The 18,714-nt window shown below is 42.2% G+C and overlaps 1 protein-coding gene and 1 long non-coding RNA gene across 4 annotated transcripts in view; one reads left to right on the top strand and one right to left on the bottom strand.

Moving 5' to 3' along the window:
• The window catches only part of CKMT2 (creatine kinase, mitochondrial 2), a 31,665-nt gene extending 17,470 nt beyond the window's left edge, over positions 1-14,195 (top strand). For both annotated transcript variants that reach the window (XM_025866716.2, XM_073887451.1), the window contains exons 3-10: positions 1,413-1,611; positions 2,911-3,006; positions 3,504-3,725; positions 5,323-5,408; positions 6,324-6,447; positions 7,092-7,226; positions 8,409-8,534; positions 13,940-14,195. In XM_025866716.2, the coding sequence (XP_025722501.1) occupies positions 1,413-1,611; positions 2,911-3,006; positions 3,504-3,725; positions 5,323-5,408; positions 6,324-6,447; positions 7,092-7,226; positions 8,409-8,534; positions 13,940-14,059 (1,108 nt within the window). In that variant the 3' untranslated portion in view covers positions 14,060-14,195. The remainder of the gene's footprint in view (positions 1-1,412; positions 1,612-2,910; positions 3,007-3,503; positions 3,726-5,322; positions 5,409-6,323; positions 6,448-7,091; positions 7,227-8,408; positions 8,535-13,939) is intronic.
• LOC141371593 (uncharacterized) overlaps positions 4,854-18,714 on the bottom strand; it is a 35,712-nt gene continuing 21,851 nt past the window's right edge. For both annotated transcript variants that reach the window (XR_012376672.1, XR_012376670.1), the window contains one exon: positions 4,854-7,340. This is a non-coding gene — a long non-coding RNA (uncharacterized lncRNA). The remainder of the gene's footprint in view (positions 7,341-18,714) is intronic.

Below are 18,714 nucleotides of genomic sequence, written 5' to 3' on the forward strand. Positions count from 1 at the left end.
TTCCTGCCCAGAGCTTGGGGTCTAACTGAAGAGTAATCATACTCATAATGAACATTGGTTGAGCACTTTGATGTGTCTTAAGCGCTATATATGGAGTATCTATTTTATTCATCTTAGCATCCCTTTGTGATAAAACAGAGACTTAGAAAAATGAAGCAGTGCCCAAGTTCACACACCTAGTGCAGCCAAATGCAAATCCAAGGACCCTGATTCCAGACTCATGCTTCACTCACTGCCATCCCACTTTCTGGAGAATGATGTTGTAGTACTGATGTTAAGTATCAGCTTTAAAGGCCATTGCAGATGGCAAGTGGGGAAGTGGCATGAAGATGGACATGATTTCTCAGCCCTTGGCTCCTCGCCACGGATGAGACCACGCACACTGCATAGAGTTGGCATGCAGTGCTGACTTCACAAGATTCCGCAGATGCAGGTGTGGAGGAGACAGACCAGGAAGACTTGATGTTCTTCTCAGAGATATTCATTGGCTCTTGTGGGAATCCAGATCTCTGAGGGAATTACCGACATCTACCATGTACCTCAGGAACTCCTGAAGTGAGATTACCTGTGTTTGAGCCCATGGGAGTCCTGAATCCCCTGTTCTTCAGCCAGTACACATCTCGGCGTAGGAGAGCGCCTCACTTTATTTCCTTCTGTGTACTGTTCCAACAGATATGTACTGAATGCCCGTTTCTGTAGCCAGCTGCTGCTCTCAGCAAAGCAGACCCAGTCTGCTCTCATGGAACTTGCACCACAGATAGAGGACAGATAAATAACTGAATTTCTATGTAGCTCCACCTGCAGGTTTCTATTCTCTCCATCACAGACCTAAGGGACCAAAATGTGGTTACTGCATTTTACCAGAACATCTGGGTTAAAAAAAAAAAAGTCTGCATGGAATTTCCATTTATTATTTAATTTTCACTCTGTCTTCTCTTTCCAATAAGCCATGGTCTGTGGGCTCCTGCAGCCAGCATCATGGAATCCTTAAGCAGGGTCAGGTCTTCTTCTCGGGCTGTTCAGGGGACTGTTTTTTCTTTATTCTAATCCGGCTTACCTTTTTTTTTTTTTTTTTAAAGATTGTTATTTATTTGACAGAGAGACACACAGCGAGAGAGGGAACACAAGCAGGGGGAGTGGGAGAGGGAGAAGCAGGCTTCCCGCGAGCAGGGAGCCCGATGTGGGGCTCCATCCCAGGACCCTGGGATCATGACCTGAGCCCAAGGCAGACGCTTAATGACTGAGCCACCCAGGTATCCCTTAATCTGGCTTAAAGTCGTTACTCCTAGACACGTGTCCCCATGCCCACTGGCCAAAGAGAGCCTGGTGGAAGGATGGCCAGAAACAAAGCCCTTTCGCAGGCCGCTTCCCTCAGGCACTGCTCACTGAAAGCCTCTCCCCTCCGCGTGCAGTGCAGACTACCCTGATCTGCGAAAGCACAACAACTGCATGGCGGAGTGCCTCACCCCGGCCATCTACGCCAAGCTCCGCAACAAGGTGACGCCCAATGGCTATACCCTGGACCAGTGTATCCAGACTGGAGTGGACAACCCTGGCCACCCCTTCATAAAGACTGTGGGCATGGTGGCTGGTGATGAGGAATCCTATGAGGTAAAACTTGGCTGCTAATTCCAGAGTTGGGGGGGGCTGGTGCTCTGGGTCCCAGAGTCCTTCTCTTCTCTGTGGGGCCAGCATTTATAAAGGGAAGCTGGCAGCAGAACATCTGGAATGCTTTCTGGAACAAGGAGGTCTACAACTTCCCAGGGATAAGGCTTCCTTTGTTGCGGCTCTAGTATCCCACCTCACGGAGGAATGAGTTACACAACAGGGCTCTCTGAGACTGTCAAGGGGATGAATTGGTACAGAAAAAATCTTGTAATTTATTGGTGATACATATTCACCAAAAAGACATTAGGACATGGTGTGTTTGTGGCTAGACTTTATTGAGGAAGGAGGATGGTGTGTGTCTTTAGCTTGGGAATTACTGATCACACAACCACTGTAGCTTAGATGACTGAGTTCATCAAGTCTCTCAGAGGAATCCCAGGATCTCCATGTCCTCATCCTTGGGGCAGAAGCATAGGACGGTCTGCTGCTAGGGCAGCTCAGTCACCACGCAGGCCTCGTCACAGAGCTTCCTCTAAAAACGGCAAATGGCAGGGAGCTGAAGGCAGTTCCCTGGGAGAATAGCCATCAAGAGGAGGGAGGGGGTCCTGCTGGTTAACAAGACTGGTAGTTCATTCACACAGAGCAGTGCGCTGCCCTGGGCCCCCAGAGTCTCAGACCAGAACTGGCTCCCGGGACCCAATGTGCTGCCCCACCCCTGGCCACCCACTTCCCACAGCTCCCAGAGGCAGCAGGCACTCCGTTGTGACTTCTTAACATTATCTTACCTAAAGGATATACCTGAAGTTTTTGCTTTTTAAAAAAATAGATTTTGCACAAGATAGTTTGGGCTGGGGAAGGACCGCAGGCTTTGCCCTGAGCGCTGCTGTGCACTTTTCTTGTAGCGCAGCTGGTTTTCTGTGAATTTACTATATTCACACTCCAGAACCTGATCATCTTTTTGACCACAAAACCGCCTGTGGCCCTTCTGCTCTGGCAGCTGCTTTCATCTTACAAAGGAAAGGACTGCTGGGGAAAAGCCTCAAATCCTTAAACACAAGGCTTTCTTGCTCAGTGTCATGGCAGTAAGCTTGGCAGAATCACTCACTAGGGAGGTGGCCTGTCATTGCTGTTATTATCTGGTAACCGTCAATCCACCACCCCCATTTCCTGTGTGGTGGCACTGAGAACGACAGAGGAGGGCGGCAGCTTTGGTGCTTACGGGAGGAAGGGGCAAATGAAAGGAATGACCTCTTAATAGATGACCCAATTAAAGAGGAAACAAGTGTGTCTTCCCTTCTGCAGGTGTTTGCCGACCTTTTTGATCCTGTCATCAAGCTAAGGCACAATGGCTATGACCCCAAGGTGATGAAGCACTCCACGGATCTGGACGCATCCAAGGTAGGCTGTAGCCCCCTGTGCTTTCCCATGATGCTGGCACTCCAGAGCCTGAAGTGAGGGGCACCTGAGAGGAGGCTGACTCAGCCGGGCTCAGATGCCCTCTGCAAGCTCTGGGATGGCCCTGGCAGAGCACACCCCCTTGCAGGGGCAAGGAGAAGGTCAGAAAGGTCCCCAAGTCTTTCTTTTCTTTTATCAGGACCAGTAGGGTGGTGTTGGCCAGTGAGAGCTGTAGGCCTTTCCTAAAGCAGTTCCTTTTTTTAATCCCGCACCTAGTGGGGTAAAGGATTCCGGATGGCACTGCATAAAGTAGCTCGGCCCCGTATCTATGAGACCCCTAACCTCTAATTCCAACATGTGTCCAGCATGTTGTGCACAGGGTCTGAGGGCCGCCCCCGCCGGGGGTGCTGCAGCTCAGTGGGCTGGAACCCACGGTGGTTGTGGTGGGACTGTAGTCTGCGGCTGGCTGTGCTCACCCCAGGTGCCCTCTGCTCCGGCAGATCACCCAGGGGCAGTTTGACGAGCGCTACGTGCTGTCCTCTCGGGTACGCACAGGCCGCAGCATCCGCGGGCTGAGCCTGCCGCCTGCCTGCACCCGGGCTGAGCGACGGGAGGTGGAGAACGTGGCCATCATGGCCCTGCAGGGCCTCAAAGGGGACCTGGCAGGCCGCTACTACAAGCTGTCCGAGATGACCGAGCAGGACCAGCAACAGCTCATAGACGTGAGTGGCCCTTGAACCATCTGGCCCTGCCTGGGGTGGGGCTGTGCCCAGAGCCCTGATGGGCACCATGAGGCCTCATGGGGAGCTTGCTGGGACTTCATCCTGTTCAGTATAAGGAAGGAAAATGAGCCCTTAACACTTTAGGTCAAGCCACAGAAATGGTCTGTGGTTAAAATCTGTAGAGGAAACTCCACTATGGAGCTAGGGGGTTGGAGATCCATGGATGGAGGTTAAATGGAAGATCCCTTTGCTTGCTGAGAATGGTCTCCATTGCCATTTCCAAAGAAAGTCCTGGAAGCTAGGAAAATCTGGAAAGGAAGTTACCGAGGTGGAAGGTCTACCCTGAGTCCCATTGGGGCTGCTCTGGGATTTCTGCTGCCTCCATCAGTCCTCGACAGCTTCCCTCTAACACCAGGGGAGACAAAAGTCAAGTCCTTCTACTTATTTTCCCTGTAGCATAGCTAAAAAGGGAGAGCAGTTTCAAAAGTAACTTTTACTTTAACTCTGAAGAAAAGCAGAAGCAAAGTATCTGTCGTTTCAGAAGATGCAATGCCACAAAATATGCCCCACTGCCAAACTAGACGAGCTAGCTTTGTAGTCTCTATGGGCCTCAGTCTCCTGGTCTCTGCAGCCGGCAGGCCAACCCTCTGCCTGCTCTGTTAGAGAATAAGCCCTCCTCAGCCTCCAGCAGCCACTGGTGGTTTCCAGCATAAGGCTACAAAGTCCGCTCTGGCTAATGTCTCCCACCCCTTCCACTCAGACCATAGAAGGCCTTCCCTCTCCATATCTTTTCTTACCTCAACGTAATCAAATTTGAATATATGGTAGCCAGATTTGTGTTCTTACTATATACACACAGTAAGAAAAACACCAGTCTCTTGACAGTGATTTTGATATGAAGAGTAGTATACTGTAGTTTGAGGTACAAGCTTGGGAGTCGTACAGGTTTGGGTTTGAATCTAGGCTCTGTCACTTCTGAGCTGTGTGATACTGGGTAGGTTGTTTTCTCACTCTGAATCTGTTTTCCTAACTCATAAAACAAAATGATTATATTTGCCTCATAGTATTGTGAGGATTCAGGAAAATAAAAGCACATAGCATAGAGCCTGGCACATAGCGAGCACTGAATTAATGGTAGATATTTTTATTTGTAAACAATTATTTTACATCTCCAATACTTTTTATTGAAAGGAATAACAATAAAAGACCCGATAATGCCGGCCACATAGAGAATAGTGGCTGTGTATATGACTTTCCCAGAGCGTGTCCCTCACTCACTGCCCGCTCTGTCACTGGTGCGGGTGGGTAGACATAATCCATAGTGATTAAGTATTTCCATCTGGGCTAAGCCAGTGGTTTTCAGCCTTAGCTGTACACTAGAATCACCTGAAGAGCTTTAAAAAAATCCCACTGTCCAGGCCACACCCCATAACAATTAGGACAGAATCTCAGCGGGGGCAGGAACTGGGCATTTGTATTTTTTAAAAAGCCCCCATGTTGTTCCAGTGGGCAGCCAAGGCTGAGAACCACTGCCTGACAGACCTGGCATGTGTAGGCATCATTTTCTCCTTTCTGCTTTGTCCCTTTCGGCCTGCAGGATCACTTTCTATTTGATAAGCCAGTATCCCCTTTACTAACATGTGCTGGGATGGCCCGTGACTGGCCAGATGCCAGGGGAATCTGGTATGGACATAGCGTTTTCACATTTGCAGTGTGTGCAGAGGATCTCCTTCAGATCACTTGCTTGTCCTAACCTGAAGTTGCTGTGACCTGCAGTTGACAGCATGCCCGGCTTGAGTTAAATGGAGGGGAGAGAGATTGTAGAAATTGTGTGTGTGTGTGTGTCATTACAAAGTATTGTGATGTTTCTTAAGATGTGTAAGAATGTTCGCTAGTTTGCATGAATTATGCATGAGAAAAAAAGACTTTTTAAGAAAAATTAGCTTCATATTATTTGACCTCATGGAGAATCTGTTTCATGACATTAAAACAAAAGAGCAGAAAATGAAAAATATTGAGGATTTAAACAAAACCCTACAAGGAAGAACGGATATCGAGTATACACATATTTTATCTTTATCTTTACACTTTGATTCCTGTACTTTGGTAGGTTATTTTGACAATCTCCAAAGGAGCTGTGCTAAGTGTGTTCATGAGCAGTTGCTCTGTGTGTGTGGACAGGCAGGATCTATGCAGCAAACGTGTGAAATCTTCTGCACCCCAAATATCTGGGGCTGCAGGTAAAAAAACTTCCTTGAAGTGCCACAAGATTTTGGTTGAGCTTATTGTAGAACACTCTTGTTAGTGTAGAAGCCAAATGTTACCCATAGTTGAATTATTGCCCTCCTTGTCCAAGGACTGGGGAAGATGATATTCTTGTTGGGCAAAACATGACATCTTTAAGGGCTGGAGTTTGTCTTATTCTTCATTCTGTCAGGCTAACATTATTTTGTAGTACTTGTTCAGTCACAATGAAAAACTTAGGGCCTTCTAAGAAATGAGGAAGGTGAAATCAAACAAGCTACAGCGGTAAAGGGAATTTTCATGTGTTGAAACAACTGTATTTAACACGAAACACCATATTTCTCCTTTCATTAGGCATAATCATGACAAGACATTTCTCATCTGGATTAATGAGGAAGACCACACCAGGGTAATCTCTATGGAAAAAGGAGGCAATATGAAAAGAGTATTTGAGCGATTCTGTCGTGGACTAAAAGAAGTAAGATGTTAACCAGAGATTTCTGAATATTCATTAAAATAAAAACACTTCTTCATTCTTAACAGAAGACACTATGGTGACTTCCAAGATGAGGCTAATTTTTTCTAGGGATCATGGCACTCTTTGAGGGTGGGACTACCAGGGCAGTGCTTCAAAAAATAGGTGACCTTTTTTTTTTTTTTTGAATTACTTATAAGTTCCTATGCTTCCCTTCCCAGTCCAGAATGCTTTAGGGAAGTCTGTGGATCATTAATTACATTCCAATTTCTTTAACAGTGCTCTTGGCGATTATAAGCATAGAGACAGTATAGGATGTGACTGTTCATAAAGTAACCTGACCACAGCCTCATCTGCTGAGAACTCCTATTATTCTCCTATTATTCTCCCATGAAAAATAATTAACAGCAACTGACATTCACTCAATGTTTAGTATCTGCTAGGTACTGCATTCAGTGCTTTACATGCTTCATCTAATTTAATTGGATCATTTTAATATTTGGATAGTATCATTTTCCATTAAGGAAGCAATACAAATTTACCTGAATTTAATTCATGGCAAACATACAGTACACATGTTTCTCCCTGATGTTGCGGATGTACCGAGTGAATGGATATCTAAGAACTCCATTTGTTCACTGTTGTAGGTGGAACGCTTAATCCAAGCGCGAGGCTGGGAGTTCATGTGGAATGAGCGACTAGGATACATTCTGACCTGCCCTTCGAACCTTGGCACAGGCTTACGGGCTGGTGTCCACGTTAGGATCCCAAAGCTCAGCAAGGTAATGTTACGAAGCCAACAGCCCTGTTGGGTTCCACCAGGAAAAGTTCAGCTGTGACTTCTTTGTGGAGGGAGAAATTGCCACCATTCCATAACCCTTCCTTACTTTCTGCACCTGTAATAGGAAATAACAAAAAAGGGTTAAGTTTGCCTCAAAAGACACTTGTATTAGTTAGGATAAAAGGTTAAGGGCTGTAAGAAAGAGGTCTGGCTTCAAGAACAAGAAGTTTAAATTCTCCTTCTCCCTACAAGTCAGGAGGGTCAGGTGGGCTGCTCTGCCCTCCTCCATGGAGTTCCTTCCATCTCTGTCTCTCTCAGTGTAGAGGGTTCTCCCACTTGAGCCTGCATCAAAATTACCTGGCGGCTTGTCAAAAGAGACTGCTTGGCCCACCTGTAGAATTTGCATTTTTAACAAATTTCCAGGTGACTTGGGGCTGCTGGTCAGGGAACTGCATGGGGAGGACCACTGTCTTAGGACATTGTCCCCTCTCCATGGTCATGCTCAGGCCCCATGTTGCAGCTTGTGGGAAGGGGAGAGAGGATGCAGGTGTGACCATGTGAAGATTTAAAGTCTAGGCCTGGAAGTGTACACATCACTTATGTTCGTTCCATTTGCAAGAACTTAGCCAGTGGTCACATTCTCGGCTCTATCTGTGGATGAGGAGTAAAAAGAATTCTGGTAGGCTTCCAGTACTTTCTGCCACAGCACAAGCAAATCAAATACTTGAAAACCATTTTAGAAAATGTGCTTCCTACCAAAAACAGAATGAAAATCATTCCAATATTAAAATTTGATGTGATTTAACTTCATGATTTTAATTCTATCAGTGGAACTATTATACAGATGAATAATCAACTCACCAAAGCTGGCATCCAAATGCCTAAAACGATATAGAAGTTAGTAACAGCTCTGCTACCTTTTAGCTGTGTGACCCTCACCAGTTATATTCCTCTGAGCCTCAGTTTCCTCATCTGTGAAATGAGAATGAAAGCAGTACCTACTTCAAGAGGTTGCTGTAAGGTTTAAATGTTCTAGCATAGTGCCCTGGTACACAGTAAGTATATGCTTAATAAATATTAACGGTTACTATCTCTCATTATACATCTTATTAAGTCCATGTGCCAATAATTATGGAGAATCAGTTTTGCTTCTTATGACACTAAGTACTGTCCCTTGTCCTAGGATCCACGCTTCTCTAAGATCCTGGAAAACCTGAGACTCCAGAAGCGTGGCACGGGTGGTGTGGACACGGCAGCAGTGGCTGATGTGTACGATATTTCCAACACAGACCGAATTGGGCGATCAGAGGTAACATCTCTCTCACTTTCCAAACATGAGCTAACCTTAGTAGCCCAAGAGAAAAAGGGAATGGAGAAGCAGCTTCAACAGCCTTGCCTTATTCACAAAAGTCGAGACTTCCTCTTTCCCCACTGAGTCCTGAGTCCGGTTAGTGTTTCATTCTGTAGTACTAACCCTCCATGGGAAATAACCACATGAAAGGAAGCACAAGGTAAGCTGAGAACATATAGGCAAGTAAAGGAGTTCATGGTGGGACTGTTGTCAGCACCTCGCCCGAGAGGTATTCCAGCGATCTTTGAGCAACAGGAGCTCTCTTATGCCAAAGGACAGCAGAATTTTATCACCATGATGTCAGAGAACGTGTGTGCTCTCTGAGGGTGGTAAAAGAGTGGAATTTGCTCTTTATTCTGAATTTCCTTTGGTGAAAGCCATGCCTCACTTTTAGCATTTTTAGATACTTGATAGTTTATAAAATTTTAGGTTTTCAAGCTAAAGATGGCATATAATGTATGCGCTAGGTATCTAAAAGATTGTGCTCATGAAATAATCTTTAGGATTCTGTGAACACATAGGAGGAACAGCATTCATAAACTATAGGTAGGCCTGGAGTTATGCATGAGACGGAGCATAAAGAGCCCACTTAAAGAACATGCAGCTGAATCCTAAGCCAGTACTGATCCCAGTAAGTCATACCAATTTATCTGGATATGGTCCCGTTGAATGTATTATGCCCATTATTAATTGAAAAGCCTTTTTCTCTTATAACATGCAAATCTTAGTAACTCAGTGGCTGGTTATTAAATCTTTGCATTATTGATGCTCTTTCTTCTTCCTTGCTAGCTCTCAAATATTTCACTGCCTATTGGTGTATCCCTACCAGTAAACTGAGAAAAGGGAAGGAGGAAACACTCAAATCAGCTTGTGTGCTTCCACCTCTGGTAAAGTACTCGAGGAAGAAGTAGCCCTAAATACAATTTCTGAAATATACTGAGTAATATGTAGTGTAGTGAATAAACAAGATCTGGAGCACAAGTCTGTCTGCTTCTAATGTTAACTGGATTTTTATTACTGGAAAGCAAGGCAGTTAAAAAAAATTTTTTTGGGGGCGCCTGGGTGGCTCAGTCAGTTAAGCGACTGCTTTCGGCTCAGGTCATGATCCCGGGGTCCTGGGATCGAGCCCCGCATCGGGCTCCTTGCTCTGCAGGGAGCCTGCTTCTCCCTCTCCTCCCCACTTGTGCTGTCTCTCACTATCTCTGTCTCTCTCTCTCTCTCTCTCAAATAAATAAATAAAATCTAAAAAGAAAAAAAAATTAAAAAAAAATTTTTTTTAAAGCCTAACTGTAAGTTAATAGGTTACCGTTATAAAAGCTAGAAAAATGCCAAAAAGTATTAAAAAATAACACTACTTATTTAACTTAACCCTAAGAAAACCATTGTATTGCCTTCCATTTTTTAAATGATTGTTTTATTTATGTAAAACTTACATTTTGTATAGTTTTATTCACATGAATAAATTTATTCATGAGTTCACAGCTCTTATTCAGGAAAACAGTGATTCTCTTTAATGTATTAGGTCAATCATAAGCTTTGCTCTGGGTGAGGCTGATTTGACAACTCCATGTGCTGTGCTATCCTCACCACAAATGTAGATACCATCTGTCACCATAAAGTGCTATTACGATAACACTGACCATATTCCCTTTCATCCTTGTCACTTACTCATTCCATAACTGGAAGCCTATACCTCCCATTGCCCTTCACCCATTTTTGCATCTGGCATCCACTAGTTTGTTCTCTGTATTTATGGTCTGGTTTCTGTTTTTTGGTTTTTAGACTATACATATAAATGAAATCATATGATATTTGTCTTTCAGACTTATTTCACTTATAATGCCTTCTAGGCCTATCTATATTGTCATAAATGGCAACATTTCAATCCTTTTTATGGCTGAGTGATATTCCATTGTATATATGTGTGTATGTATATATACATATGTCACATCTTCATCTGTTCATCTATTGATGGACACTTCATCTTGGCTATTTTAAATAATGCTGCAAAAAACGTAGGGGTGGATATAACTCTTCAAATTAGTGTTTTTTGTTTTCTTTGGGTAAATACCAGTAATGAAATTACTGGATCGTATGATAGGTCTGTTTTTAATTTTACGAGGAACTTCCATACTATTTTCCACAGTGGCTGCACCAGTTTACATTGCCACCAGCAGCACATGAGGGCTCCTCTTCCACTGAATCCTCACCAACATCTGTCACATCTTGTCCTTGTGATACTGGCCATTCTGACAGGTGCACGGTGCTATCTTGTGGTTTTGGTTTGTATTTCCCTGCTGATAGTGATGTGGAGCATCTTCTTATATGTCTGGTGGCCATCTGTATGTCTTATTGAAGAAAATGTCTATTCAGGAGCTTTGCCCATGTTATAATCAGATGATGTGTTGTTTCGTTATTTTGGAATAGTCCCAATGGTGTGTTACTGCTTTTGTTTTACAGAGGAAAGCTATCCATAAGTATGTTGCTGAGGCCAGTGTCCAAGGGTTTATTGCCTAGGTTTTCTCTGAGGAGTTTTTTTGGTTCCATGCCTCACGTGTAGCTCTTTAATCCATCTTGAGTTCATTTTTGTGTGTGGTATAAGAAAGTGGTCCAGTTTCCCCAGCACCATTTATTGAAAAGACGCTCTTTCCCCCATTGTATACCCTTGCCTCCTTTGCTATAGATTGACCAGAGGATCAAGGGTTCATTTCTGAGCTCTCTGTCCTGTTCCATGGATCTCTGGGTCTCTCTTTGTGCTGGTACCATACTGTTTTGATTACTATAGCCTTGCAGTACATCTTGAAATCTGGGCTTGTGATACCTCCAGCTTTGTTCTTCTCTCCCAAGGTTGCCTTGGCTGTTTGAGGTCTTTTTTGGTTTCACGGAAATTCCAAAATTCTAGGTTGGTGGAAAATGCTAGTGCTGTTTTGATAGGGATTGCACTGAATCTGTAGATTGCTTTGAGCAATATGGACATTCCAATGATCTTCATTCTTCCAGTCCATGGGCGTGGTGTATTTTTCCATTTGTTTGTGTTATCTTCAAATTTCTTTCATCAGTGACTTCTAGTTCTCAGAGGATAGGTCTTTCACCTCCTTGGTTAAATTTATTCCTAGGTGTTGTTTTCTTCTTGGTGTACTTGTAAGTGGAATAGGTTTAATCTCTCTCTCTGCTTCCTCGTTACTATATAAAAATGCAACAGATTTCTGTATGTTGATATTGTATCCTGCAACTTCACTGAGTTCATGTATTCTGATACTTTCTTCCTGTTTTTTTGTGGGGTTTTTTTGATGGCAACTTTTGGGTTTTGTATGTATAGTATCATGTCATCTGCAATAGTGACAGTTTTACTTCTTCCTTACCAATTTGGATTTTTTTTTCCTTGTCTGATTGCTATGGCTAGGACGTCCGGTACTATGTTGAATAAGTGTGTTTAGTTCAGTTCTTTTTCTGAGGTTTTATCCTACTCTTTTGTTTGGAGCATACTCCTCTGTCTCCTAATTTTGTTGACTTTGTCTTTTTCTATGAATTGGGCAGAACAGCTACTTCTCCTAAACTTGAAAGAATGGTCTTAGGTATGGTTGTCCCATGTGTAGACTTTGTGTACCTGGTGACGGGATGGCTGCACCTATGGCTGATGACGGGACAGTCCCTGGGCCTTTGGTGCTGGGACTGCCTGGGGCTCTCCAAGCAGAAGGCATGCCTTCCATTTTTACAATTATTCAAATATCTCTTTTTTAAAAAAATTATTTGACAGAGAGACAGACAGCAAGAGAGGGAACACAAGCAGGGGGAGTGGGAGAAGCAGGCTTCCTGATGAGCAAGGAGCCTGATGTGGGGCTCGATCCCAGGACCCTGGGATCATGACCTGAGCCAAAGGCAGACGCTTAACGACTGAGCCACCCAGGCACCCAAATACCTCTTTTTTAAAAACAAAATATAATCATATATTTTTCCAACATATTCTATGATGAGTTTATTCTTACAATACTAAGTATTCTTCAAAAACATAATTTTTAATGACAGCATAGTAAAGATACTCCATTATCTATTTTAATATCTGAATTGTTGATGTTTTACTTGACCATACCCATACATAATTCTGTAACCATCTCTACACATAACTCTGATCACAACTCTGATTATTTAGTTAGGATATATTTTTAGGAAGAGAATTCCTAGGTTAAAGATGAGGGGACCTTACTTATGACCAAGTTACTTACCAGAAGATTTATATCAAGATAGAGTCCCTTTGGCAGTGAATGAGAGAACCATGTCACCACACCATTATAAACACAAGGGTAGGTTCAAATTGGATAAGTAAAAACTAGGTGTCTGATTAGTGATGACTAGCTTTCTGACCTAACCCTCTCTTGGGGTCTGTTTCCTTATGCATGAAAAGTGGGGAGGGGACTAGACTCAATCATGCCTAAGGTATGTTCAGCTGTAACAAGTAATCCCCTCCATCCTTGAGTTATCAAGCATTTTAATGCTATCTGGAATTAAGAAATTGCTTACTATCTTAGTTTGCCTCTCTTTCGGAGCAGTGCAATTGATTAGGAAGAGGAACCCAAGAAAAAAATTCATAGGTAGATGTGCTCTAATTTAATAAAAAACCGTATTTGTAAATCAAAGTTCTAATTTTTTTTTTAAAGCAGGAATTTTTAAAGGTTAATCCTAATATAATTCAGTTTCCTTTAAGTAGCAAACTTGCCTGGTACAGTGAAAACCTGATTTAATTGCCCCCAAACATTTGCTTTTAAGTAATTTTTCAGAAAGCTAGCCACTGTGTAAATGATAGTTCAGATACTATCTAAGCTATAGTGCTCAGATAGATTAGTGGCAGGTCTTAAGAGAGATCCAGGTCAAAGAACAAAACAAAGGTGTCACTGGTAGCTTTTTTTTTAAGATTTATTAGAACATGCAAACAGAGGGAGGGGCAGAGGGAGCGAGACAAGCAGACTCTCCGCCGAGCAGGGAGCCCAATGCAGAACTAGATTCCAGGACCCTGAGATCATGACCTGAGCCAAAGGCAGACGCTCAACCAACTGAGCCACCCAGGCACCCCTGTAATTTTACTTTTAGATAAACTTGTAGCAGAGACTGGTTGGGGTGCGGGGAGTGTTTGACATGCACACATTAGTGTGCATTAGTTCTCAAAAAAGTAACTCAATCTAAAAATAAGGACTGAGAGCAACCCTCCCCTCCACGATACTTTAGGGAAATACTAAGAAAGAAGAAATTGTTATAAAGTCCACCTAACATGGCAATTTCTTACTTCTCCCAGTATTGTTCCTATTGATTAATGCCTTGCATGTGTCTTCTATGCAAATTAATTTTTTTCTTTTTTTTTAATATCAAAGGTTGAGCTTGTTCAGATAGTCATCGATGGAGTCAACTACCTCGTGGATTGTGAAAAGAAGCTGGAGAAAGGCCAAGATATTAAGGTCCCACCACCTCTGCCTCAGTTTAGCAGGAAGTAAACTTTTTCTTTTCCAAACTATAAATAATCTGTCTGCTGGTATGACAGACATGAAGAAATTTTTACTCTGAGAGTTTTTATAGACTTGGAAAAATGTAAAATTGTCCTATCTTTAAAATAAAACTCTCCTTAATATCCTTAGTTTCCCTGATTTTTTAAAAATCCTACTCCGAAGGCAAATACATCAAATTACAAGTAGCAGCAGGCAAAAATACAGTAAGGCAATGATAAAACATATTTCTAAGACCACTTACACACAAATCTAAAAACGCTCCAATCATCTAGATGCTATAATATCAACACTGTAACAAAACTTTATGGACAACACTGGTGTATTAGTCCCTCATTTTCCAATCATGTTTCTAGCAACTAGAACAAGAGGAGATTGATTTCTCTTGAGGGTGTGGAAATAAATACAACTATACAAATGACAAACAGAGGCTACTTACTCAGGGATAGATACAGAAAGGGAGTCAGCCACCATCACTTAAATTTGTCAGAAATTCAAATACAAGCACACAATAGCACTCTGGTGACAAACGGGAGTTTCAGGTATAACCTGATTGGGGTTGTAGGCATGGAGAAACTGAAGGCCGAATAACTCAAAACGGGATGTCCAATGGAAATGGTTTGAGAGAAGTATTATGGTTTTCTTTGGTTGGTCCTGAGTTGGAAGAAGGGTAAAAAAAATTAAGGAAGATGGCTGTCATTGACAACGTCAGATCTCTCGGCTGCTAAGTTAGATTGTGGCTTGGCTTCCTAAACTGGTTGCTGCGAAGATAATGAGTTAAATAGGGTCAAGATTATTAGTTAGATATGGTCTGAAATTGTATGTATATTTACTCTCTCAAGAGAAATCCACAATTTGAGGTCTAATACTGAATATGTGTTTAGTATAGTTTGAAAGCTGAATTATTCCCTCAGCATGCGTATCATTGTACAAAATTTTATTTTGCTTTTACAGCCATCATGTGATGTAACATGAAGGGGCATGACAGAAGAGTTAGGGAGAACTCTGTAGCAAGTTACGAAATTATACAACATAAAAAAATTGTTAGCTTCAATGACAGGAATGAGATCAAGTTATGCATTCTGTAGGTGAGCACTGTCAGTGCTAGGGTAAAAATGAACTACTGCTTTAATGTACACATTTGCCTTCCATCCTGCTACACTGAGAAAAAATGAAATAAAAGAGAATGTACTCAGGCTAGTGCTGATAGGCACCACATTAATTTCTGAAGGGCAAACTGACGTGTGATAAAAATTCAGACAAGGAAACTGCAGTCAGTATAATTGAGGATATCATGTTAAATACCCTGAATGGGATGGGGTGGTGGACGACTGTTTGCCAATCAAGGCCTGTGAACAGATGAGAGATCAGAACCTCATCCAGTGACTGGCATTCTAGGGACAAATGGATAAGGGGTAGATAACACTGGTGTTGTGGCCAAACATGTAGACTCTATAGGCACATTGCCTGGCACAAGTCCCAACTGTCCCACCAAATTCCATTAAGTGATTTATTCAGCCTCTATGTTCCTCAGTTTTCTTTGTTTATAAGGATCACGATGATAATGACTATCTCATAGGGCCGTTGGGAGCAGAACATTGATAACTGGAAAGTGCATTTAGAAGTGCTCATCACATTGTATGTACTATGTAAGGGGTTTGTGAAAGAAGTCATAAAAGGATAGGAACCACTACAGTAATGTTATGATAACTGATATTTCTGAATAACCCTTAAAACTATGCTTTAGGGCTAACCAACAGATCTGGACAGTCCCTCCTCTGAAAGATCTTACAAAGTAAAAGGTAAATGAAGGCAAATGCCTACAGCTAAAGAAACCTAAGCATACAGGTGGAAGAGACCAACAGAGGCATATACCAACATTATTTTTCTTTTTTTTTTTTTTTGAAGAAAAGCTGAAAAATAAGCAGTGGCATAAAAATATATGGATACTGATATAAAAAGCAAGCAAGCCTTGGGATCTAAACCTACACCAAAACATTTACAGAAGAGTTAATACCTATTCTTCTCAAGCTATTCCCAGAAACAGAAGAGGAAGGAGAAGTTCAAAATTCATCCTACCACACCAGCATTAGCCTGATACCAAGATCAAAGACACAAAGAAAGAAAGAAAAACCATAGGCCAGTGTCTTTGATGAACACATGTAAAATTCCCCAACTATGAGCAAAACAAATTCAGTACATGAACAGGATCGTTCATCATGGTCACATGGGATTTATCCCTGGGATACAAGGGTGGTTCAATATCCACAAATCAACGTGATACATCACATTAATAAGAGGAAGGATAAAAACCATATGATCATGTCAACAGATGCAGAGAAAGCATCTGACAAAATACTACATCCGTTCATGATACAAAGGCTCACCAAAGTGGGTTCAGGGGAAACAGAAATGAACATAATAAAGGCCCTATATGAATAACTCACAGTAAACCACATACTCAATAAGTGAAAAACTGAAAGCTTTTCCTCTAAGATCAGGAAGATGACAAGCATGTCCACTCTCACCACTTTTATTCACCATAGTACTGGACATCATAGCCATAGCAATCAGACAAGAGAAAGAAAGAAAAGGCATCCAAAGTGGTAAGGAGGAAGTAAAACTGTCACTATTGCAGATGACATGATACTATACATACAAAACCCAAAAGTTCCCATCAAAAAAACCCCACAAAAAACAGGAAGAAAGTATCAGAATACATGAACTCAGTGAAGTTGCAGGATACAATATCAACATACAGAAATCTGTTGCATTTTTATATAGTAATGAGGAAGCAGAGAGAGAGAGATTAAACCTATTCCACTTACAAGTGCACCAAGAAGAAAACAACACCTAGGAATAAATTTAACCAGGGAGGTGAAAGACCTATCCTCTGAGAACTAGAAGTCACTGATGAAAGAAATTTGAAGATAACACAAACAAATGGAAAAATATACCACGCCCATGGACTGGAAGAATGAAGATCGTTGGAATGTCCATACTGCTCAAAGCAATCTACAGATTCAGTGCAATCCCTATCAAAACAGCACTAGCATTTTCCACCAACCTAGAATTTTGGAATTTCCATGAAATCAAAAAAGACCTCAAACAGCCAAGGCAACCTTGAGAGAGAAGAACAAAGCTAGAGGTATCACAAGCCCAGATTTCAAGATGTGCTGTAAGGCTATAGTAATCAAAACAGTATGGTACCAGCACAAAGAGAGACCTAGAGATCCATGGAACAGGACAGAGAGCTCAGAAATGAACCCATGATCCTCTGGTCAGTTAATCGACAGCAAAGGGGGCAAGGGTATACAATGGGGGAAAGAGCGTCTTTTCAGTAAATGGTGCTGGGGAAACTGGATAGCTACATGAAAAAAAGAATGAGACCGGTCAATTTTTTTTTTTTTAAAGATCCATTCACTCATTTATTTGAGAGAGAGTGAGCGAGCACGCACACATGAGCAGGAAGGAGGGGCAGAGGAAGACGGACAAGCAGACTTCCCACGGAGCAGGGTGCCCAACGCATGGTCCAATCCCAGGACCCCGAGATCATGACCTAAGCTGAAGGCAGATGCTTAACTGACTGAGCCACCCAGGCACCCCTGGACCACTTTCTTATACTACATACCAAAATAAACTTAAGATGGATTAAAGAGCTAAACGCGAGGTATAGAACCAAAAACTCCTAAGAGAAAACCTAGGCAGTAAACCCTTGGACATTGGCCTCAGCAACATACTTATGGATAGCTCTCCTCAGGCAAGTAAAACAAAGGCAGTAACACACCATTGGGACCAACGCAAAGGAAACCATCAACACAATGAAAAGGCAACCTACTGAATGGAAGAAAATATTTACAAGTGGTATTTCCAATAAGGGGTTCATTTCCAAAATATGTAAAGCACTCACACAAGTCAAGATGGAAAGAACTAATCATCAGATTGAAAGATGGGCAGAGCAGCTGAAAAAACATTTCCCCCCCAAAAGATATACAAATAAGCTGAAATAAGATGAAAAAGATGCTCCACATCACTATCATCAAGGAAATGCAAACCAAAACCACAATGAGATAGCACCTCACAACTATCAGAATGGCCAGAATCACAAAGATGAGAAATGACAAGTATCAGTGGGGATGTGGAGAAAAAGAAGCCCTCATGCACTGCAGGTGGGAATGTAAATTGGTACAGCCACTGGAGAGAACTATGGAGTTTCCTCAAAATATTAAAAATTAGAAACACCATACAATCCAGTAATTCCATGATTGGCTGTTTACCCAAAGAAAACAAAGACACAAATTTGAAAAGGTATATCCACCCCATGTGGATAATACTACAGCACTATTTACAACAGACATGATGTGGCAACAATCTAAGTGTCCACTGATAGGTTGAACAATTAAGAAGAGGTCATATGGAATACTACTCAGCTATAAAAAAAGAATGAGATCTTGCCCTTCACAACAGCATGGTTGGATCTAGAGGGTATTTTGCTAACTGAAAGAAGTTAGAGAGCAAGCAAGAACCATATGATTTCACTTACATGTGGAATGACAAACAAAAATGAATAAAAACAAAACAGACCCATAAATGAGAACAAATTGTTGTTTGCCAGAGGGGAGGTGAGTGTGAGTGTGAGTGTGGAA

This window comes from Callorhinus ursinus, unplaced genomic scaffold (genome assembly GCF_003265705.2).
Source record: "Callorhinus ursinus isolate GAN/ISIS: 27379988/994484 unplaced genomic scaffold, GSC_fseal_2.0 scaffold3, whole genome shotgun sequence".
NCBI classification, from domain to species: domain Eukaryota; kingdom Metazoa; phylum Chordata; class Mammalia; order Carnivora; family Otariidae; genus Callorhinus; species Callorhinus ursinus.